Source organism: Gigantopelta aegis, chromosome 4 (genome assembly GCF_016097555.1).
Source record: "Gigantopelta aegis isolate Gae_Host chromosome 4, Gae_host_genome, whole genome shotgun sequence".
In the NCBI taxonomy this organism is placed as follows: Eukaryota; Metazoa; Mollusca; class Gastropoda; order Neomphalida; family Peltospiridae; genus Gigantopelta; species Gigantopelta aegis.
Window position 1 is genome coordinate 32,916,231 of NC_054702.1, and position 25,913 is coordinate 32,942,143.

Below are 25,913 nucleotides of genomic sequence, written 5' to 3' on the forward strand. Positions count from 1 at the left end.
CACTGATCCTATGGCTAGTGGATTTTGTAAAAATTCTAGAAGCCATGTGTTATATTTGTAAAAATATAGTAAACTTATCATTGGCAATATGATAAAAAATAGTAAACTTATCATTGGCAATATGATAAAAGGCATCCGTATACAACAAACTGTGTTTTTGTTGATTACAATACTTATGTAACAAATGACATAACATGTTTCTAAGTACATTTATCTAATTTTTTTATGGCCTAAAAATTGTGACTGACACATTTTAATTTCATCTCATGTGATGAAAATTAAATGTGTCCTACTGATAATCCAAACACACTGAAATTTTTAGTGTTAAGTACACATGTACAATCCATTCCTTATAAATTCCTAAATATAATTCGTTTTTCATCTCATAATAATAATGAAATACAAATATTTTGTAACATATAGGTTACAAATACAAGGTCTTCATTTTGTGGTAACCTGTGTTGATATTCATGTTATGATTTCTGTTTCTATGCTCATTCTTTATTGTACCAAATTCAATCCTATGATACATACATATATTTCTGAGTTTGGATTACAACCTTGTGTTTGTCAGCCTGTAATGCATAGGACACCATTTGAAAATCTAGAATGGGAAAAACAATGAATGACTGATTTGTTTATTTTTTAATGATGGAATAATACCTACAGAGATGGTGCATTCTGAAAAGGACTAAATGTTTAGTGATGTTTCACTTCCATTCTGGTTTTGGGGACAGGATCTAGCTCGGACAGTAGAGCTTTCACTTGAGGTGTTTTCGTTAAAAGATTGTACCTCCTCCCATTTACTGATTGGTTTATTATTTTGTCCAACAAAAATAGATTAAAAGTTTTGTGTCAAAAGAATGTACACCTCTAATCAGTGCAGATAATAAAAAAGCAGATTTAGTAATCCAAAGAACAATGTACACAGGGCTCGAACTTAACGATGGCACCGATGGCAATTGCCACCGTCGTTGAGATATAAATTGCCGTAGGTAAAGAGCATCTCTGTTCCTCAACAATGGCAAAATGTATACACCTGGTGTACATTAACTGCCAATATTTTACAATTGCACATTTGAAATGTCTACGTACAACAAAATAACCTTTTGATCATGTTTATTTGCTGCAAATGTAACTAAAAAAATATTGCCATACACAAGCTCAAAATTGCCATCGGTGGGCTGTTTTACCCATGGCAATTGTATTGAAACTTGCCGTGGGAGACAAATTCTTAAGTTCGAGCCCTGTGTACATTACTTGATTTTTAAGTGATCATTAATTGGTTTGTGCAAATAGATAATAATTAAATGATCCCATAATCCATCCATCAAGTTGATTTTTTAAAATATGTATTCAACTAACCAAGTCATCAATCATGGATAATTACTGTTTACAAGAATGCAAAATTTCTCTAATTGAGTCATATGTGTAAAAAGTAAAAAAAACTGACTATTTTGCATATAGTGGAAATGATATAAATTAAACCTTAGACCTTCAAAAATAAATCAAAATGAAATTTTAATGGCAAAAAACAAATATATAAATTATTTATTGTAGAATGTTTACTGATAGTTAAATCCCCCACAGCTCTATATGATATTTTGGTGTGCTTCCACTATGGAATTTGGCTGCAAATTGTATATTTAATAAAATTAAATTCAAAAGATTATAACCTACAACATAAATTGGCAGGAACTGAAATAGATTTTGATAGAAGTTAATGAGAAATGAGGCCTGCAGTACTTAATGACTAGTAAATAATACTGTTTTAATACTTGTTATGATAATTTATTAAATTAATGTACATGTGTAATATATAGTTAAATATATGCATTATATATGAATGCAACACCACTAGAGTACATTGATTTATTAATCATGGGCTATTGGATGTCAAACATTTAGTAAATTTGATATACCGGTAGTCTTTAAGACGAAACCCGGTACATTTTTAGCAAGGGATCTTTTATAGACACCATCCCACAGACAGGATAGCACATACTATGGCCTTTAATATACCAGTCGTGGTGCACCAGTGGGAAAGAAAAATAGACTAATGGGCCCACCAACAGGGATCGATCCCAGACCAACCGTGCATGAGGCAAACACTTTACCACTGGGCTATGTTCCATCCATCCAGCATTTATACACACAAGTAATTAGAGTATTTAAGCTATAGGTTATATAGGTACCTGTACATAAACCAGCCTTAATAGTTTAGTGGTTAAGCCATCACAATACCAGCTCCCTCCCAGAGTAAGTTTTAATGGCTCAAAGTGGATGTGTAAGGTCATACACTGACATCTCTAGGGTGGGACATAGCTCAGTGGTGAAGTACTTGCTGATGCGCTGTCTGTGTAGGATCGATCCCTGTCGATGGGCTCATTTGGTCATTTCTCGTTACAGTCAGAACTCCACAACTGGTGTTACAAAGGTTGTGGTATTTTCTATTCTGTCTGTGGGATAATGCATACAAAAGATCCCTTGCTGCTATTACCAAAAGAGTAGCACATTGCTTGGCCTCCCTCATTATCTGTTTGGTCCTTAACCATATGTCCAATACCATACATGTATAACCGTACATAAAATATGTTGAGTGTGTTGTTGAATAAACATCCTTCCTTTTGTTTGAAATTTTTCTCAATGATCACCAACAGTTAAACAAACCACTGTCCTGGACAGACAGCACAAATAGTTATTGTGTGTGCTTGAACCGTAACTGAATATAAGCATGGAAGTCAAGTTGAAATTGAAAAAAAGAGGTACACATAGGTTATATACAGGAAGGCTGACTGTTGTGAAAGATAAGTGAAGAATTTGTTGTGTGGGTGTTAATATTTTGAGATATTGCTAAAAGACGTGTGTCAAATAGATCTCAGCCTGGGTTACACTGCACTAATAATGTTTGTACTACTCTCCTCCACATCATCATAAAGTGATCATTCCCCCATCTGTTTGGCTCTCACGCCAAACATGCCAACGCTTGGTACCCATGTACTAGTATGGAATGTTGCTGTTATATCATTTACTTCTTGTTTCCTATATACATGTGTGAATGAGGATGCAGAAATAAAAGGAAAGGAATGTTTGTATAGCGACACCTGAGCACATCTTAAACTATGGTCTGTGTTTGGGAATTCGTTGGAATTTCATGATCAGGTCAGGTCATAGGGTTTAACATTCAGAACAAGCTGTTGTAGCACACGCCTGTCATGGGCACAGGTGTCGGCCTGGAATTCCATTATTGATAATCACTTATATTTGTTTGCACCAACCGATCAACTTTTGATTATACAATCAGAAATATACTCATGAACTTAAGAAGGTTTTTTATTTACTACTACCATTTTACTTTCAATATCTGTGCCATATTAGTTTTCTTTATGTACAAATAAGTCCGGCATGATGTAGCCCAGTGGTAAAGTACTCATTTGATATGCATTCAGTTTAGGATCATTCCCCGTCAGTGGGCCCATTAGACTTTCTCGTTTCAACTAGTGCACCACAAGTGGTATATCAAAGGCTGTGGTATATGCTATCCTGTCTGTGGGATGGTGCATATAAAATATCCCTTGCTACTAATCTAGCAGGTTTCCTCTCAAAATTACCAAATGTTTGACATCCAATAGGCGATGATTAATAAATTAATGTGTCCTAGCGGTGTCGTTAAACAAAAAACAAACTTATAAAAATATATTTAACCTCAGCATATTTACATCAGTAGAGAGAGGACGGGATTTCGCTCAGTCGGTTGAGTGCTTGCGGTGCAGGATCAAACCACCTCAGTGGATCCGTTCACTGATTAGGTATTTTCTTGTTCCAATCAGTACACCACAACTGGTTAAAGGCTGTGGTATCTGCTTTCCTGTCTATGGGAAAGTGCATATAAACGATCCCTTGCTGCATTAAGAAAATGTAGTGGGTTTCCTCTGTTGACTACGAGTCAGAATTACCAAATGTTTGACATCCATTAGCCAATGATTAATATATCAATGTGCTCTAGTGGTGGCATTAAACAAAACAAACTTTAAGATGTCATTAAAGAAAGAGAAAAACCCAACTTTTGGCACATGGGCTACTCCAACCGATAAAGCATTACGGGAAGTTCATATGCATTTTCCCACAGGTACAGCACATGTTCATACCGTGGCCTTTGACGTACCAGTCATGGGGCACTAGTTAGACGGGGTAGGGGGATGCATTGAGGGCAATCGATCCTGTGACCCATCACACTTCAGGCAAGTAATCTACCATTCAGCTACATCCTAACTGAAAATAAAAGGAAGTATATACAAAGTAATGCACAAATAAAATAAACAGATTATTATACGAGCTTAGGTGTCATGCTAATATTACAATACTTGTATTGCGTGAGTGAGAGCATTATTATTTATGGCATTTTCAGAAATATAATTTTGGTATGCGACATCATCTTCCCTTTTTAGAAAAGTATATCTAATGACAAAAAATAAAGTTAAATGAAAGTTACTTTATTAAAGAAATATAAAATGTAATTACAAATTTTTCATACACAAAGCTAAGACTTGGGAAGCAACATAATGTTATGACGTCTTTTCCTAAATTTACGTCATTGGTTAGTCACATAATTACTTGTTATTAGTCCCCTACCGGTCCAACCGGACTAAAGCTTTCATCTCTGTCCGTCCGTCCGTCTGTCCAACATATGTTTTCCGGATATTTTTTGCAGAAGGCTTTGAGATATTGATCTGAAATTTTGTGTATAGTTTCATCATGTTCTGTTACAGGTCAAGTTTGACTATCATGACGATTTACCCATTTTTGACACAGTTATGGCCCTTGAACTTAAGATATATATGTGAAATTTTTTTTCCGGATTTTGGTAATGTCTAGAGATATCAATGTTGTATATAGAGATTATTACCAGTGTTTTTCGGTATCATCAATATCATATATTAGGAATAAAAATTGTATTATACGAGCCAGCCTCGGGTGAGCATAATACATTATTTTTATTCCTAATGTATGATATTTACGATACCGAAATACACAAGGGTAATAATCTCTTTATCATATAACCTCAAGCTTAATACAACATGTTTTTGTAAACTGTACACTCAACTTTAATTCCAGTCCGCCATTACTAGATATTCAAATGATGTAAGAATATGTAGCGCAGTGTATTTTTGAATGGAAATGATGTCAAACTCGAATGACGTCATTTTGGATGTCCTTACATCAAAATAAAGTTATGCCTAAAAAAAATTGGTTTCTGAACGCTGGACAGCTTTCAGTGTCAAATTGCCATTGAAATGTGTTTATTTGATGATTATGAATGCATACGTCAATGATGGAGTGTCACCCAAGTACATTTGCTTAAATGTCAATAAACCTAATGCCAAGACCTCGAATAATTTACATCTAATTTGCAAAGTTATCAAATTCTTAAAGTATGTGATCTGAAAAAGATCACATACTTTGATTGCACTGAAAATGTAAGATATTATATGATAAATAGCTTTATCATTTGTATATAGCTTTACAGATCAAGTTGAAGTTTCGTGATGATTTACTTACTTTTCAGAGTTGTGGCTCTTGAACTTAGGAGATAAGAAAAATTGTTGGAACCGGTAGGGGACATGTATTGCTTTAGCAGTACTCTCAGAATGCTTGTTACATGTGTGCTTTGTATGGTTTTTATTAACTTGGTCATGTTATACCATGTGAATAATATTATACCATCCCCCCTCGCCCCCCAAATATGCACACTTTGTAATAATATTACAATAGTCCTTATATATCAGATCATAAAAAAACCCATGATACTTTTACTCCCATCTGTAATTACTGCTATCAACCAAAGTTTTATTAACTTGAGATTTTTTGTTTTAATTCAGAGATGTGAGCTACATGGTGCGTGGTGCCACCAGGGCCTGAAAGGGACCTGCCTTGCAGCGTAATATGTCCTCTGTAACGTGTTTGCACACTCCAACGAAAAAACCTAAAATTGTCAATGTGGTCCTGCTTGATGGGAGTGAATATCTGGTCTACGTGGATGTAAGTACCTGTAATTATTCATTATTGTCATTGTTACACAGGGGCCAATGTCTGTGCTTATAAAACTTTATGGGTTGTACACCATCATTCACTTTTGCATGCATTTCAATACAATTTCTATGTCGGAATATATTCTGTGAAAAATAGGACCATGTTGAAAGGGCTGTGTGATAGCTATTTTTAGGAAATACATTCACTTCCACACAAAAAAGTCTATATAAAATAAACATGAACATTTTAAAACATCAAATTATTACACATTTATAATATATTGTAATATGTTTGTAAAAAAAAAAAGAAAAAAAAAAGGCCTTAATAAGGCCTTTATCCATTTCTTTTTATATAGAAACTGGGTTATGTCTATGATTAGGACATGTACTAATTTACATACAAAATATTTGTTTTGTATGAATTCTTTAATTAGTTTATTTTTTTATGCAGAACAATACTGATTTGAATGTTCTTGTGAAATATAATTTTCTTTATAGGTCAAGTCAAAATTTCAGGAAGTTTTCAACCAGGTAGCATCTCATTTGAGTTTGAGAGAGACAGAATACTTTGGACTTGCTCTGAAAAAAGGTATTTTAAATTCTGTTATATCAAAAAATATGAAACTTAATACATTTAAATATAAGTGATCATTCTTGTTGTATTCAAGTGATACGATGATGTTGACAGTCTACAAGAGGTGTTGGTTTGGCGTCATAAACATAAGTGAATATTCCTTAAGAATATTGTCATCTTGAGGTAACGGTGTCTATCATTGTCCTCACCGACATTTCGTCTTGCCTCTTTTTTCAAACATTATTCTACAATTACCATTTTCCTAGACATGGGAAAGTATGTATAAAAGTTCTGGCTACCAGTTTACCATATTGGCCAAAAACCGCCACCAATGGTGTATCTGTAGCTGTTACATGTTCATGCTTCTGATATATTTTCTTCTATAAACACTATGAGTAATTATGACACTTCCACATTGATAAATATATACCTTTCCTGTTGTCTGTTATTATATTAAGAAAAATAAAAAGGTAATGCTTGAACATAGTGTATCTGTCAGGTTGACAGTGTGAAAATATAGCGCATGTTCTTGGTTGTCTGTTGTAAGATCTGTAGTGCATTCCAGCACCGACGTGATGTTTTTTCCCATTCAGTTCTCTAGACCCAGGCCCAAACATGGTAGAAAACTGTCCATTAATAATTGCATACTGTAAATACTGCTGCTCAAAGTATATTTTTGAGTGGATAGGTTTCAACATCTCAACTGCAGCTAATGACATTGCTACTTGTTTCTTAACACTACCATGAATATTTTTAACAAACAGCTAGGGCATGCTTTCAAGATGTTCTAGTACACCACAGCTATAAATTTGAATGAAACCATGTTCAGATATAAAGTTCTTATTAAAGTCTTCACCAGGAAAGGGAAGTGATAACTCGCACTCTCCTACGCATGCTCCTGGAAAATTGATAACTCTATACAATATTTTTACTAAATTTTATTCAAATGATGAAATTGCTCACCTAACATCATTTCAGAAGAGTGCTTTTCAACTCACCTTGATTTTACTCATGGCCAAGTACACCAGATTTAAATTGTTATTGTTTAAGACATTTGAAACTGCTAAACATCAAAATAATTCATCTTGTATTGTGTATGACCTCAGTCTTATTGTTGCTTTCTTTTATAGATGATGAATACCATTTTCTTGTTCTTGATGAAAAAATTCACAAACAGGCTCCAAAACGGTGGAAGACTGGAGAAGGGGAGGTAACAATTAATTATATTGATTGATATTCAGTAACTTTTAGATGTTACAGTTAATTACATGGTGACCTACTATATGGGCCCCAAATTATGACTAGTCATATTACATTTGTTGTTGGCATTTTGGTATATAACTGAAGTATGCCTTATGGTGGTTCAGAATGTTCACAAAGTGGCTTCTGGTGGCTTGCTTTACACTGTGTTTTAAATCATGTCAAATCACCAAAGATCATAGATGTGTTAATCTTTAGACGGCTGGATTAATTTTTGACAAAAACCATTTTGAGTGGATACAAGTTTATAATTTTTACTCACATATATTCACTTAAATGTTTTATAAATACATAAAATAAAGTTCGTATTTGTTCTGTTTTCCTATTTTTGTCCTACTTTTTCTATATTTTCATTCTTACTTTTATCCTATTTTTCATACGGGTGTTCTGGACAGCCTACAAATATGAAATTAGCTTTCAACTTTAAATCACATATAGACATAATTATTTAAAAAAAACAAAAAGTAAAAAAAATGAAGAAAATAATATGTTCAAAAGTTTAAGCATAATTATTACTACATCATGGGTGGGGGAAAATAAAATTGTCAATCGGTCCCGCTTGATGTCGTCACTACCGGGGTGGGGGAGAGAGAGAAAAGGAATAAAAAGAAGAAGAACATTTAAAAGACGATATTTTCCAAATAGTTTGTTTTTTTAAATCATAGTGACATTTGTATAGTTTTATCTTGAATCATGAATGTGAAACGATAAACATGAAACTTCTATTTTTTTATCACATCGGTGAAAAAACCCCACAAATTGTATATATTTTACATAATGGAATAAATAATATAAAAAATGAATAAAAGTTATGAATTTTAATTCCCATATACACATGTATGTATAAAAAGTACGAGTATTCAGTACTGTGTTCTGAAAATTAATAAAAGATTGCACCATTGAAGCGTTTGACAGCCTGAGCTATCACATGTTTAGACAAAGAGAATAATAACGTCATCACTGATTGGATGAAATTTGAGCTCTGCTGGCTCTAGAGATATCAGTACATGTAGCTGTTCTGTTTACTCCCACTTGTTAACAAAAAAGGTGGAAACCTTTTGTTAATTTTCAAATCCTTTATAATTATTGGATACACTACATTGAACAGTCAACAATAAATACATTTATTGATTATTTCAGTGTATTTTATGCTATTTCAAGCAGTTTGTATTGCACAAAAGCCTCTTGCTTCGGACTAGGACACTCAACTCAACAAATTCACTGACAAAGCTCCGTACACAGGTGTTGACAGGTGTCGATTGTAACCAGTTGCAAATTCTGAGTCCTTTGTTTTACTTGGAGTGTAATACCCTGATGGCTCTCTAAACCAAGAATGGTGATATTGTTAACGTCTGTTTAATCTCTTGACCGGCTCAGCGACTTTGACAAATGTCTAGCCTAGTGGCAGTCAATTGACACTACTGTAGGTCTGACTTAGTGACTGGCGATATGCTTAGGCAGACTTTAAAATGACAAACGTCTGAAACACCAGCCATATTGACCACTATTTATTTATTATTTTAAATCTTGCACGAGATACCGATGTCTGGGCAGGTCGGTCCACTTGATGGATAGGAATTTGTTCCAATAATAGAAATGGACAGGTGCTTCGGACCGACAAGAATAACAAAAGTGGGACTGGCAAACACACGTTTTAAAAAAATAATTTCAGTCTCACAGATCAAGAATCTGGCCCAGACCGGGAAAAAATGGCTTTTTCCCACCCCTGTACTACATGTATCTAAATATAAGCATTTTGGCTTATATAGATAGGCCTTTCCCAGCAATATTTTGTACTAAATTACCATAGATAACACATTTTTAAGTTCGAGCAGTGGTAAATTTAATAGCACATAAATGAAAGAAAGTTAGGTAGACAAGGTTTGTTATAATGTATTTTTGATAAATTTAAATATTACATATTAAATACATTTTCTTGTTTAGAATGCCAGTGTCTGTATATCCAATGTTTTTGTGGTTGTGTGCTAATGTCTATAGCAGTTATTGTTTATTTTACTTCGTAATACATTTTTCATAAATTAAAAAAAGATTTGACTGTGAATTCTGGTTTGAGCTACTACAAACAGAATTACAACAAACACCTTGTTTATACAAATACTGATATTTTAAACAGGAAGATATCTTTAATATGTAAAATGATCTGTTAGTCGTAAACATGTTACAACTTACAATGACAGCAAACTCAGGACAGTCGCATTAAATATATAACACTGTCTTGAACAGACAAATGTTTTTATCTCAGAATAACAGTTACAGATGTGATTATTTGAAGAACCTGACCCCTGTCTGCTAAGAATGTTATGTGATATAATCTGGTTGGTATCTTAACAAGCCATATGTTCTCTGTAATTCTATACCTGGTGAATATTTTGTGTATGATCTTATCTTTCAGGGATTTGATTGTCAAGGACAGCTACTCCTAACAGTGTGGTTTCGAGTACAGTTCTATGTAGATCAGACAGTTCTATTGAGGTATGTTTGTTTGACTTGTAACTGTCACATGGTTTACATTAGTGGGTGATTTGGGTAAAATAGTCACCTTTGGGTATCGGAATTTTATCGTTGATCATTACTTAAAATCAGTATGCATACATATGAACTTAAGAATTATGCATCTGTTGAGGTGGATCCTACAAATTTGGCTAATTGTACCTTTAATACATATTCAGTATCAGAGAATTTGAATTTTATCAGTCATTACTTAAAGAAATGAAAAATCAATTCTTTTGACTAAAAATAGTAAAACAAAATATGAATAAAATAAATAAAATCAGTTTGCATACAGTCTTAGAGAGAAACCTGCTATATTTTTCCATTAGTAGCAAGGGATCTTTTATACACGCCATCCTACAGACAGGAAAGCACATACCACGACCTTTGATATACCAGTCGTAGTGCACTGGCTGGAATGAGAAATAGCCCAATGGGCATCCTGGCGGGGATCAATCCTACACTGAATGCACATCTGACAAGTACTTAATCACTGGGCTAAGTCTCACCCCATAAAGGTCAACAGATGGTATATCTAATTTGCTAATTTTATTAATTTTGTCCCCTAGGTGGGGGTGAAGTTTACTATAATAGTGTTGAGAAATTCATTTACACTGTAATGTTTTCACAACTATATGTTCTACACCATTTCCAACTAAATTTGGTGGGAAGCTTCATTGTCCCATGGAGGAACAAAATCATGGATTTGGTTATTCTGACCTTCCACTCCACCCCAAGAAAATATGTATTGTGCTTTCCCCGAGTCTGGTAGGTTGGGTCAACAGTTTACTCTGGTGAAAGTTTAGGCCCCTATATCTTGTATGTTCACCAGTATTGGTTGTTTTAATTTATGTATTAATTTTGTATGCAGGGAGAAGATAACTCGGCACTTGTATTACACTCAGCTGCAAGAGAACTTCCTGCAGTATGAACACTGTTACAGTGTGGAGAAATGCTTCCAGCTGGTTGGCTACACCCTTCAGGCAGACTTCGGCAACTTCATACCTGAGAAACACACGGAGGGATACTTCGATCCTCGCAAATATTTCCCTGCATGGGTAAGACTTATTTTCAGTCACTAACATGCGGTCTGGAAAACATTTTCATTATCCACATGGTTCGACATAACAGAGTTGATAAAAAAACATACGAAGCATACATGTAATAACAAGTGTAATGACCTCATATTAGGAAGTGATGTCATAACATGACATTGCTTCCATAGTACTACCTCACACTGTGCATGTGAAATATTGACCTCATTTTGTTGTCTCCTAGTTGTGGTTGAAACATTTTGAGACCACCCTTGTTATTCATTAAAAAAAATAACAATAATAAAGAAATTATTACACTTGCATGTGATTTTACAAAACTTTTGTCAGGATTCATGTATTACTCACTTTCATTTGGGCAATACTAAAATCCTGACACGTTTTGTAAAATCAGTAAGACTCACAAGCTTGTATAATGATCTCTGTTTATTACATTACCAACAAATGTTCATAATCATTTGATTAGCATTCAGTGTTCATATATTGTGGAGGCATTTTGAAGTAGAATGAACAAAGGCACCATTTTGACATGGTTTAATGCTTTTGTCTGACCACTTACAGTTTAACACTTAAGAACAGGTTATTCATGCTAAAATATGCTAAAGAACTTGCAACTGATTATAGTAGAAAAAAATGTCTTTGTTTGTAATGTTCACAAAATATTTGTTATGAGTTCAGTGGTATGATAAAATGATAAGAAGATGATTATTTTTTTAAGCATGGATTGTTCACCAGTAGCCAATGTGTATTTTTGTGCTGGGGTGTCGTTAAACATTCATTCATTCATTCATTCATGTATTGTTTATTGCCTATCATTGGTGATCAGTCTGTCATTAATTTTTTTTTTTTTTTACAAAAGATACTGTTTTGTTAAATTTTATTTACTTTGTATATTTTATGTATCAACACCAGTGAAAAAGTATTATTGATTGAAAAACAACTTGTATTTTCAGATAATCAAGGAGAAAGGTTTGGAGTTCATATCAACAAATGCGCCTGTAATGCACAAAGATCTTCACAATATGACTCGCAATGTGGCAAAACTTAAGTTTATTCGTGAGGTTTCTGGCCCACCGTCGGAGCATAATTTACATTTTTACAAAGTGAAAAGAAAAAAGACTGATAAAGTTACGAACATGTGGTTGGCTATATGTGCTAAAGGAGTTCAAGTATATGAGGTATGTTCATTCTGTTACATGTGAACTGATAAATTAAATTATGAATTGCTGTAATATTTTCTGGAGTGTTGTGGCAGTCTCATAATTTCAGCAAAAATCAAAACAACTTACCTCCATTTTGGTCAATCTAGCAATATCATTTATGAATCTTCGTCAGTCTTGATGGTAGTCAGAATAACTTTACAAATTTCAACTAAAGCTCAAAATGTGCAAGGTCTTCTGATTGCCACCAAGGTATTTACATTTAAAAAATGTTATAATCATATATTTACAATTAGTCATTTCATTGGTTGACCTATTTTGTTAGCCAAACCACATGTGTTTATTGTAAAGTTTTTGAGTTCTTGGTTATTTTATCAATTTCTAAGATCATTACAAACACCTGTGATATAATAGATATTGTGGAGAAAGGACACTTTTTTTTTATCTAGAAAATTAATATTTTATTCAGCTCAGAATTACTACTCTCCCTTTTTTGTTTGTAGTAGGTTAACATCTCTGCATTTGTTATTGCAGTGTGTAGAGTATAAAACAAAAACATAATTACAGGAAAAATAGTAATCCTGTATGTATACCAAAGAGGCAGAATTGAATTGGTGGTGGTGGTTAGGAAATGGTGGGAGCCTTTATGGGATTACAATTCATGAATGAGCATGCCTTCATAACAATTTTTAAACTGCCATTTTGTTTGGATCGAATTAACACTAATTTTGATTTGTTGCCGTCTTATTTCAGAGCCTGAAGAATCACTATTGGAGAAATTTAATTGCAACTTTTCCTTGGCCTGAAATTGGAAAATTATACTTTGATGTAAGTATTTTCAGCATGATAGTCTTACTTTATCACACTTAAAGGAAGGGACAATTAAGGCATTTGGCCTGGTATGCATATTCAATGATATATAACGCACATTATTGCTTAATATCAACATTTATAATCGTATAGTTAATAAATAAAATGCTTAAATGTGATGGATATTATATATAACGGGCTCAGCCATTTTGTACTATCCTAGTGAATACGCCCTCTGGCGAGCTGGTGGTTATGTAATACCTAACGTGTCACGTCAGGAATTAGTCTTCTAACTGAAGAAACAAAACATACCTGATTTTTGCAGATGCATCGCAATGTTCTGTAATAATATCCATCCCAGTAAGCCGGCAACAAGTATATATTATTTTTCAATACAAAATAAGCCACCATTGTCAAAGTGTTGAAATAACTGTATTATGTTTTGTACATAAATTAGCCCACGTACTGAAATAATAATTGGAGTGTGTTCTTGGTTAATTGGTATTTTCTTTCCGTGGCCTGTACCTGAGATTCCTGATTGGTAGGTGTATATTTAGACGGTCCCCAGACACTGTGTCTAGACACACTAAAAAGACATGCCTCTTTTATTAAGATCACAAGGTATTGTCTGATAGCCGCACGGACGCCCCTCGAATCGTAATGGACATTATCACTTTATTACTGTAAGTAATTCTGTAAAATCCTTGATTAAGTAGACTTTCCCATCTAAAATCACAAAACTGATCAATTACGTAGTCCCAAAGAAAAGAAAATTATCACTTGGGTATCGTGAGTGATCGTTTTTGCTCGAACGTACCCTACAAATAGGCCTAATAATAAGCATTTTTTCTTTGGATTTTTTTAAAGAGAAAAATACTATAACTCCATTTCGTTCTAATGATGCAAATTGAAATATATTTAGTTAAATAGTTTATTATACTATCAAGTCATTTATGTTGTTTTACAAGTTAGATTGATGAAAGCGAAGTGCCTTGTCGTAAATTAGAGCGTTTGTTTACACTGTGCTTATAAGGAGTTGGACGGAACTGACGTCACTTCGCCACAAGCTATACCACCGGACGTCAAAACAAAACAAAATGGCTGCCCCCAGTTAGAAGGAATAATCATGTTTTTTTATTAACTCTAAAATTACACGTTTTTCATTTGTTAAAGTGTCAGTATGTGTTGGTGGTCCGGGTATGCATCTGTTCAACACTTAAGGCTCTTGTTTCAGTTTACCCTCCCTTTAATAAATAGAAAATTAATAATGTCTGTGTTTTTAGACATTGTGTTGTGTGGCTTATAGCAGTTGTGCATCATATACAATCCCACATACAGTTTCCACTATCCTCTGTTGAGCCGTTTCAAGCTTCGATTATTCCATCCGAATTATATTAATGTTTAACTTTGAATATATTATAACGGCCTGTTTCCCTCTTAGTTTCAGTTGGTTAATTCTCAAAACTTTGTAGGTTACAGTGTTTCTCTTGGGCTGTCTTGACAAACTAATAGAAATACATGTTTAGATATCATTCAAAATATTTAATCAAATAGCAGAGCTGTCCAGGCTAAAAGACTTCTTGTTATAATCACGAGCGTAGGAAGGTGCCAAAAAGGGGGGGGGGGGGGTGCACACTTTTATATTTACACACTATTATAAAGCAAAATATCTGAAAAGTGTGCTCCCCCCCCCCCGTTTCTTACGCCAGTGATAATAGAATAAACTAACAGTTCATGGATTATATAAACAAGTTACATGGATGAAGGTAAGGGTGTTGTCTAACTTATACAAAGTAAAAAGGTATTAAAATAAAAAATGTAATTGAATTTGTTTTAATTTCTGGGGTGGGTTTTTTTTTTCTCCAATATGTTGAGATGAGCATTTATGGATCCAACTTTTAGGAACATGAATAAGTTTATGGTGGGCGAGACATTTAATTCCACTGAATTTTTGTTTTCAATTGTGTTTTGGTTCTTTATTTCAGAAAAACAAGTTTGAGATTCGATTTGTTGGTCGTCACAAAGGAAGAAAGTTTGCCTATTACACAGACTGTGATGAAAAGTCGAAGTATTTGCTGTACTTTTGTCGAACCACTCACATGTTCCAGATGGCAATTCAGCCAAAACTAATGGAAATCAGACATTTAGATGCTGAAGGTATTATGCCATTAGATAAATAAATGGTTCTGTCTCACTTAGATAAGATGATATAAGTACAATTAATCCAGGAAACCCACCAATAGGAATACCGCTTTTCCATTCTTTTGAAATTTGATTTTGATTGACCATTAGATGCTGGAAACAATATTTTGATCAGTTATAAGTGTTAATAAGGAGTTTAATTATTAATCTTATGCCATAAACAGGTATGAATTTTCCAACAATGGTCAGAAATATTACTTTCATTTCCCGTTTTATTAGTTCCCTATCGGACCAACCAGAGGAGACTATAGGCTTCATCTCCATCCTGTCTGCCTGTCCATTCATCCGTCCGTCTGTCTGTCCCACATATAGTTTTGCAGATGTTTTTTTTTAGAAAGCCTTAAGATATTGATCTGAAATTTTGTGTATAGCTTTATCATGTACTGTTACAGATCAAGTTTGACTTTCATAGTGATTTACCTATGTTTGACGGAGTTATAGCCCTTGAACTTAGTTTTTTGTATGTTTTTTTTTTTTTTAGAAAGCTTTGTGATATTGACCTGAAATTTTTTGTATAGCTTTATCATATGCTGTTAGTGATCAAGTTTGACTTTCATGGTGATTTACTTATTTTTTACGGAGATATGGCCTTTGAACTTGGGAGATATAAAAATTAGTTTTCTGGACATTTTTCAGAAGGCCTTGAGATATTAACCTGACATTTTTTGTATATCTTTGTCATATACTGTTAAAGATCGTGTTTGACATTCATGACAATTTACCTATTTTCAATGGAGTTATGGCCATTGAACTTGGGAGATATAAAAATTAGTTTTCCAGACTTTTGTTTTGCAATGCCTGAAGATACTGATATGAAATTGTGTGTATACCTTTATCATGTACTGTTACTAATCACGTTTAACTTTCATGGATGGTGATTTACCCACTTTTCACAGAAGTATGACCCTTGACTTTAGGAGATAAGAAAACACTTGAGTTTGGTAGGGGATTTGTATTGCTTTAACAGTACTCTCATAATGCTTGTTATTTCTGTGAATTATTTAAATCCATTTAAAAAATAAAGGATATTTTTTGGGGGGAGGGGGTAGGTGGAGTTTGTGAGTATGTGTGTTTTATTTTTTACATTTCAGTTGTGACGTGACACTAATTATTTTTCGTTTTTCTTTTTATGACAGACCAAAGACGATACAGAGAATCGTACATTTACAGTGATGCCAATGATTTGGTAGCAAATGGAGTCGTTTCACAATACCGAGCCAAAGTTTGCCCAAAGAAGTCAAAGAACAATCGTTTCTCTGTGATCAGCAATGGAAGTTCGGCTACCTCATCAGGCATAGTCAGTGATAAGATGCCAAGCTTTGACGAGAGTGAAGGTTTGTCTTTTCTTAATTAAAAACAACTTGTAGTGAGCTGTGAATAACCAAATATTAAATATTTGGATTTGAATTTGATTCACTTTACTAAGTTAACTAACATTTATTTGCATTAGTATTTTTTTTTTATCCATATTTTTTTCTATTGTCTTACCCATCAAGTTTCATGAATTATGACCCTTGAACTTGGAAGATATTACTGCCATCACAGTTTTTCAGACATTTCTTTATAATGTATCAAGATGCAGAGCTGAAATTGTGCACACAGCTTTATCATGTAAAGATCATGTACAGTTACAGACCAAGTTTGAATTTCAGGGGGTTTCCCTATTTTTGGACGAGTTATGGCCCTTGGACAGGTATTAAACCATCACAGTTTTCTGGATTTTGCATTATGAGCTGAAATTATGCATATATATATATTTATCATGTAGAGTTTTAGATAGGTTTGACTTTTATGGGATTTTAACCCTTTTTGAGAATGTTATGGCCCTTGCTTTGGAGATATTACAACCATCACAACATCACAGTTTTGAGGACTTTTGTTCAAGATACTGACCTGAAACATTGCGTATAGCTTTACCGCATTTTTTACAGATCAAGCTTATGTTTTATGGAGTTTGCCTCTTATTGTTAACACAACTGGGTTGTGCACTATAACTTTACAATGATAACATTATTTCAAAAATATTTTTTATAGAGGATTCATCATGAGTGTTTATTAATATGGAATATATCAACTGAGTCTTATGTTAATCGGTATTTGTCGTTAAATAAAACATGTTGAATGCATTGTTAAATAAAACATTTCTTTCCTTTTACTGAGACTTACAAAATCTATAGGCAATACATATATATGCTGTTTATTTTATTTTTTTATTTGGTTGTTTTTTTCAGAACACAAGGAAATAATGATAGACAGCCCTCCTTACCCACTTATAGGAACACCAGGCCAAAGTTGTACAAAGTTTCGTCACCCAAGTAACTTGCATAGTAAGTTCATTATAACAGTAGATACATCAAATTCATAGTGCTTTAACACAGAAACAATCTATTGTACATTAGTGTTGGATATTAGTTGTAGTTTTATTATCAGTTACAATCAGTTTGCACTTACCTATCTGTCTGAATATATATAAACTGGAGGAATAATTATTATATAACATTTTCCATGATAGTCAATCATTACATTGTTAGAACCCAAATTATCAATTTTCTGTTTTATTTTGAAACCATTGTTAGTACTGACAGAGTATGGCGATCGATTAAAGAAAATCGATAAACTGCTACGAGCAGGTGACTTAAGTCCAACTTGGCTTGTTTATTACTGACTAGGTTTTCAGTTTTCAGTTTTCTGTATTAAAGGGTACTTGGTAGTCTGATCAAACTAATAGCTGACAACCACATGAATGTATTCGTGGTGAGAATCCATAATCTTGATTAGGTCTGTGAAATCTGCAGATGGGAAGGGCAGAATAAAAAATTCTAATTAAAAGTACATAGTAGTTGACTAATTGTTCTAGTTTTTGATGTTGCAAATAAATATGTCCAAAAAAATTAATTGTGAAAACTGCATGACCTTACTATTGAAATAATCGTTAAATATTTCAATAATATTCCCCCCACCCCCACCCTATAATGGGGATTTTTGGTCAGTGATGAGAGCTGATATAGTCCTTATCCATATTATATAGACATTGTCCAAGGACCGAAACTACAGTTCAGTAATAAATATTCATCTTTTGGATGTATAAAATTCTATTACAGTTGTTTGATTTTTCTTATTATTTTGTTTTAATTGTAGATTTTAACCCAGTAACCAGGAGTCCCGGATTGGCCCCTCATTCACTGGAACTGTACAAACCACTGACCAGTCGAAAAGGTAGTGGACATAGTCCAACACTGGGTGGTGGCAGTCTCGGTGACAAGTCTCCCGTCAGCAGTAGTGGAAGCTATCACAAACAACTACAACAGCAGCAGGTGCTGTACACAGATCGTGCCCCGAATTACCTTACTCACAGCTCACACAGCCCCTCGTCGCCCAGTGAACCGGAAAAAACGTCATGGCCTGCTGCATGTCGTACCGATAGCTTTAACAATGGACAGCCATCATTACTGCAGGTTCATGTGGACTCCAGTCCTACAAGCGACAGCAGAGAGACATCTGCAGTCGCCAAGGAACATTTGACACCACAGCACGTACCTGGGAGGAAAGTGAGCAGCACGAGTGACTCTGCTTATGCCAGTATTCAGGCCAGTCTTAATCTGTCGTACACCGCCCCATCACCTTTTTTGCAACCCATTTCATCGTCTGGTGTGACGACTCTGTCAGACAATTTGCCGTCCACGAGCGGCGCTTCTGGTCTGTCGCCAGCGATGATCCCAGACATGGAGGTTCAGCTGAAGAATGCTCAAGAAGTGTACGTTCCACAGTCGAGTTGTTTTGCCGACGGGGCATGTGTGTCGGAGATTCCAGAGGACCCGGTTTACAGCATGCAGAGCGTAATGGTTCCCAGCGAAACGGTGTTCACGTCCGAAGGGTGCGGAGCCACAGCAGCTGGGGCAGAGGCCTCTGAGGGATTTGTCTTGCTGCAGGAAAGTTGTTCTGAAATGGCCACTGCTGCAAAGGTAGGGCAAAATAAAAAATGTTTAATTACAAAAGGTTTTTTTATTTTCAATGTATATTGTAATTCACGATTTTATATTTTGAAGGAGAAATAGTTTTGTTACAAAAAATCTGGTTTAGTATTCCTAGTAACCCACCTGAAAAATGAATTGAAAAAAACCCAGGTTGAAATTACAATTATAGGAATTGTAACAACGCACTTGTAATTGATCAATCAAGATTGCTTTGAGTACATGATGCTAAAAATTTACCAATCTCTGCTTGTTGTTAACACTGCAGAATGATAATACATGATATTGTGAGATTTAATGGGTATATAATAGTAATGTAATATACTACCATCAGCACTGTTTTATGTTTTGATTTTTTAGTCCAAGCTTTCTACCGGCATTGATGCTGATTCAACAACAAAGCCAAAGAAAACCAAACAGGCCACAGGTCGTAAATCTCGACAAGCATTACACCCCGAGTTGGAGGAGATCCGCGACCAGTCTCACGCCCACTCGCTGCCCCTCATTACCGCCCTGTGTAACGACCTGTCGCTCATGCACAACAACAGCAGCAATGGCAGCGGCTCGTGTGGCGGAAACGACCTGTCAACGATGAGGTCGTCCGATTCCCACCACTCGGACGACTCGCGGAGGTGGTCCATAAATCACCTGCACGAGACGGACACTATGATTACCTTTCATTCGTCGCGACCCTACAGCTGGAACTGTCCCGAGCATTTCAACGTGGACAACCCACTGCCCCTGTCGCGCGGTTCACAGTACCAGTTTCAGAAAGTGTTCGAGTGCTCCTCGCTGAACCCTACCTCATCTTGGACTAGTGCCATTGCATGCAACATGCCTCACAGTGGCTCCCTGGATAGGTACATGTATTTCCCTGAACTAATTGCTCAATGATGTACGAGTAGAAAAAAAAAAAAACTACATAATATGTGCTGATTCAAAACGCTATTTGAAGTCACTGAACTGTGTTGTATTATGTCTAGGTTATGGCAACTTATTGGGAATAGTGCATTGTGTTAGGAGAGTTACCGGTATGTCCTTGGTATAAGATTATGTGACATTTCAAAAAAAAAATGGTGAGTAATCCTACTGGGTGTTCGTATTTGCTAACCAGATATAGGTAGTGTTACTCTCACAAATTTAGTTTTTTTGGCAGCGCTGTAGGAGAGTCGATGAAAAAGGAAATTTGTGATAGTAAAACCACCAATATATGTCTGCAAATAGGAAAACTAAGATTATGCCTCTTATAATTTCCACTGTGTTTTTAAAAAAAAACCCTAATTGTCTGGTTTTTAGTAAGAATAACCATTACACACGTCGCCAGCAGGTGACTTTTTAGGTAACCCAGTAAATATAACTGGGTGGCCAAACCATTATCGATTCTAACATAGACTGCATAATTAGAGATGTTTTATTCATATTATTATGGATAAAGCCTAATTGAAGAATTTGTTTGTTTCTGACTTTTAATTTATTCAATATTTAACAAATTCCATATGCAATATTAGGTACACTAGCAAAATTGTCTTTATGATGTTGTTACAAAACATAAAGGTTTTACTAACCCAGATTTTAGTAGGGATCCAGTCGGATTGATTGAATTAGAAGAGTGCTTTCTTGTGTTATTCACTATTTGCAGATCTTATAGTTTGCTGGGTTTTTTACAAACTTAATCAAGGTCATGCAATTTCAGAATAGTTGATGTGAAAGTATTTTACCACATGTAGTAAGATTTAGTATAACACTCAATTTATCATCCGTTTGTTCCAATAATTAACAAAATATATTAATGTATCATGTCTTTAATCAGGCCCTAATCTTGATTGTGAAATAAGCGTTTACAACAGACGTCAAGACCCCAACTTGTTTAGTGTCTCATTTGACATCTTGTTGCAATGTTTTTACTTTGGCGCCAGACTGTATATTGACGTATGTCATGCCATTTGCTGTGACCAGTCAAACATTGTTAATCCTCAGCCACATTCATTTCAGTAAATATTAATTAATTCTTTCATTTTAAGATAACGGCACATTATCAACTACTTAATAATATCATGTTTTTAATGAAACATCGAACTGTTTTGTTTAAATTTTATTGTGGGAAGTAGTGTTTTATATCGAAACATTATGATTAAACCAAATGTAAAATTAGTAATATTTCCGATTGAACACAGAAACGGTACGAAATGTGCTGATATACCGGTATGTTCACTTTGGCTATTTTTATTATACTTTTCTCCTTTCTTCTGGGAAGGGAGAAGTCACTTCTACTTTTTCAATTCTAGATAATGGCCTGCTTTAATCTAATAAAGCCATCTAAAGTTTCTTTATAAATCCTCTAAATTATTTATGCCCACCTAATTTTATGCATTTTATTTTTATATCACAGAGGACGAATATGGAATATTGTATATATTTTACACTAATTGGGCAATCAGTAGCCAAAATCATTACCGGTATTCAATATACTTTTAAACATTGGCTTGATCATGCATCGAAATAAGTCAAGAATTCTCATTCAGGTATACCACATGACAATTAAGTCAAGAATGACTCTTTGTTTTTAACCTATGGTAGGCAGTTTTTGTTTTCTACTTATTGTTCTGCTTTTGCTTTTGCTCTTAGGTCTACCAGTTTGATTACTACTATTAATACTATTTATTTGTATTCTTAGCCAAAAGAAACATGCTACTAGTATGTCTAGCTTACACAAAAAAACATTTTCTGCTTCATCAGATGAAATTTGAAGATTTTACTGTGTATCTTGAATACTGATGTTTAGTAAACATTATAATTTTAACTTTTATCAATGTTTCAAAAGTGGCATGTATTACAATTGTTGTTTTTTCTGATAAAATTATGTTCTGTTTCTCTGCTTCTTCGTATCACTAAGTGCTTTTATTAAGTGTCCCTTGACATAAAGAATTTAAAAGTGATTGTTTTTATCAATTGTGTATGTTGTTATAAGTTGTCATGTTTGTACATAGTTAAGCCAGTATATGATAATTAATCATTGTACCGATTCATAAACAGTTACTCTCCCCTTCCAGATTGTGGCAGATTTGATTTTATATAATATGTACACAAAATTAAGCATTTATGTTAGCATATATATCTACAATGTCATATTCAGATTCAGTTTTAGTTATCATTCCATCCATTTTACATTGTATTTGTATTCAGTCATTTAAAATGTACTTTTTTTATATAGCATTAGTAAATCAACATGCATTTTAACTTGCAGTTTGTATGTAAGGCAAATGTTTTTCCATTGTTTGTACATAACCCAGCATAATGATGTCACTTGAAAAACATTAATCTTGGCTAATAGTTAAGCTAATCCAAGTGTCGCTTTTTGCATTATAATTTAATCTTGTGCTGAAGTCACTTTTTGGCATTTATATTTTATTTTTACGATGTATATGAATGGCATATTTATTGGTCTTCCTGAATGCAGTTATTGTTGGTTTTTGCTTTTCTCCTTATAGACAGGTTGTTTTGGTCAGTAACTTCAAAGTACTGTGAACAACCACACATGAATCATGCCATTGGTCTGCCATGAAGAGTGTGAAATACCATATTGTACAAATTGGCTTCATTATTGAAAGCAACTTTTTCTGAAACAAAACCCTGGAAGATTTTATTATTATTATTATTTTAACGATACCACTAGAGCACATTGATTTATTAATTATCGGCTGTTGGATGTCAAACATTTGGTAATTTTGACATATAGTCTTAGAGAGAAAACCTGCTACATTTTTCCATTAGTAGCAAGGGATCTTTTATATTCACCATCCCACAGACAGGAAAACCCAGAAGAAGAAGAAAACAAGATAAAAGTTAAAGTTTGTTTTGTTTAACGGCAGGACAAAAGACACCATATGATAGTCTAGCTCTCTACAAATATGTCATCTAATCTTTGTTTCCATCATTCTCATTTACATTTAATGCTCAGATTGAATTGGATAAGCCTGTTTTTGCCAGATTTATGCTCAGTTCTTTCAGTGTATTTATGTGGAGGGTAGATTCGTGTGTTAGTAACCTTGTTTTCCCTCAGGGATGCAATGTAGCCTAGTGGTAAAGCACCTGATGCACGATTAGTCTAGGATCGATCCCTGTTAGTGGTCCCATTGAATTATTTCTCATTCCAGCCAGTGCACGACGACTGGTATATCAAAGGCTGTCCTGTCTGGGATGGTGCATATAAAAGATCCCTTGCTACTACTAAAAAAAATGGCACAGGTTTCCTCTCTAACACTATATGTCAGAATTTCCAGATGTTTGACATCCAATAGGTGAATAGTTGATTATTAATATATCAATGTGCTCTAGTGGTATCATTAAACAAAACAAACTTTTTTTTCCTCCTCAAGTCTTTGTTCCATGATGCTTACAAATTATAGTGGATTCACTTGACACTCTGATTGTTTTTCTTAACCTGCCAAGATGATAAACCGGAAGAACAAGTCATCTATCTTAATCTAGTTTGTTAATGCCAGCAGGAGTATTTCATGTCAACACAAAACAAATTGGTACGATTTTTTTCGATAAATGTGCTAAATATGGTAAATTGGGGAGCAACATGTCATTAATAGTTATTTATCTTTTATTTCATAAATCTATTACTTATATGTTATTGTTTACTTTTTAAATGTCAGTAGTATTCAAATTTCCACTTGTTTATATATGCATAAATCTTTAAAGGAGGTTTTTTTTATCAAAATCATTAGTTTAATTTCTTTTTGCCAAAAAGGTGAAGGAAAAAAAAGTAACGATAATAAACAGAAATAAGGCACGCACACACAATACCTCCATGTTATTATGTCAAGTTCACATCATTAATGGCTGCCATTTGTCGCCAATGTTATATACTACTGAATTTAATTTTTTTTTTTTAAATCGGTCTATAATCACTGCAGCTTAGTTATATATTAATGCTACATACCATTTAGTTACTTTTTTCTTTCACAAATTAGCTATATTAAATATCTGTGGTACATGTATGATAAAATGAAGGCAGAGTTAATGAAGTCATATATTTTTGTCAAAAAATTAACAGAAGTCGCTGACTCCTAAATATAATTGGGTCATTAATTTGTGTAAGATATTGACATTTAATCATTGTTTATGAAATATATATATTTTTCTGTTTGAAACGGTAAAATAAGTTAATTCATTTGTGTAAGATTTTATTTCTCTGTTCACATTGATATTTTTGATAAAATGGATGAATAGATCTTGTGTATTAATGCGACATATTTTTAGTTTTGCTGTGACATTCTGATTACTGATTTGTTCTACATCCGTCCACCATCAGTGAACTTTTCCGTGAAGTCCATTTCATAGTGGTTTTATTTAATAGTTCTAAAACAGAGATTTTTTTTTTTTTTATTAATTTGTAAACAAATGAAATTGAAATTCAACAATATCACTTAAATAGATCTGATATAAAAATGATCTGATTTTTCTTCCTTTATATTATTTTACAGGAGTCATTTTATCTCTTTTTTTTATTCAGCTGAGATTTACCAACAAATTCCCTTGACCATGATGTTTTTTTATTATCTGTCCCAATGGAATGAATGTTATAAACCAATGCCTTTGGTAAGTGTTTTACATGCTAAACAACATTCATTCACAAGGGATAGATAATTAATAACATCCCATAGCAAGTTGGATTATTTTATTTATTACCCATTACTACTTTTAATTATCCATCTGCTATCTAAAGCAGTTACATCAGCCATTACATCACATAATCATATTCACGTAATGCAAGAGACGTTATCACATAACAGCATTCTTTTTACAGCTAAATGTTTGCAATTATACAAAATAATAGAACTCTAATTGCATTAGAAAATAATTATTTTTCTATATTGTTCATGCCATTGTATATGTTTATCAAACAAATGATCCAAATTTTCCTTTAAATATCTAGATCATATAGCGTGTAATCTGACTCTTAAATGAATGAAATTAAAGTTCCCACGTAGTCAACAACCATTTTTAAGTAAACCTATCAGTGACCATAGAAGCAATAAAAATGGTACTGTGGATATTTGAGCCCATATGGGTTATCATTTAAAAGGCTCAACTGTGATGACTTGTTTGTTTGGTAGGTATTAAGGTGCTTATATCCCGAGGGTTCAAACATACATGACTTGCTTCTAAATACTGATCCTGTCTGTGGGATGATGCATATAAAAGATCCCTTGTTGCTAATTGAAAAGAGTAGGCCATGAAGTGGCGACAACAGGTTTTCTCTCTCAATATCTGTGTGGTCCTTAACCATATGTCCGACGCCATATAACCGTAAATAAAATGTATTAAGTGTGTCG

The 25,913-nt window shown here is 33.9% G+C and overlaps 1 protein-coding gene across 1 annotated transcript in view; it reads left to right on the top strand.

The window, feature by feature from the left end:
* Nucleotides 1–23,309, top strand: part of LOC121372047 (protein expanded-like) — a 28,944-nt gene extending 5,635 nt beyond the window's left edge. Inside the window, exons 2-13 of the mRNA XM_041498294.1 lie at nt 5,880–6,039; nt 6,528–6,618; nt 7,734–7,813; nt 10,277–10,356; nt 11,246–11,432; nt 12,380–12,604; nt 13,340–13,414; nt 15,382–15,553; nt 16,735–16,932; nt 17,830–17,925; nt 18,737–19,560; nt 19,930–23,309. Of these exons, the coding sequence (XP_041354228.1) occupies nt 5,944–6,039; nt 6,528–6,618; nt 7,734–7,813; nt 10,277–10,356; nt 11,246–11,432; nt 12,380–12,604; nt 13,340–13,414; nt 15,382–15,553; nt 16,735–16,932; nt 17,830–17,925; nt 18,737–19,560; nt 19,930–20,463 (2,658 nt within the window). The 5' untranslated portion in view covers nt 5,880–5,943 and the 3' untranslated portion in view covers nt 20,464–23,309. The remainder of the gene's footprint in view (nt 1–5,879; nt 6,040–6,527; nt 6,619–7,733; nt 7,814–10,276; nt 10,357–11,245; nt 11,433–12,379; nt 12,605–13,339; nt 13,415–15,381; nt 15,554–16,734; nt 16,933–17,829; nt 17,926–18,736; nt 19,561–19,929) is intronic.
* Nucleotides 23,310–25,913: the final 2,604 nt, after the last annotated feature.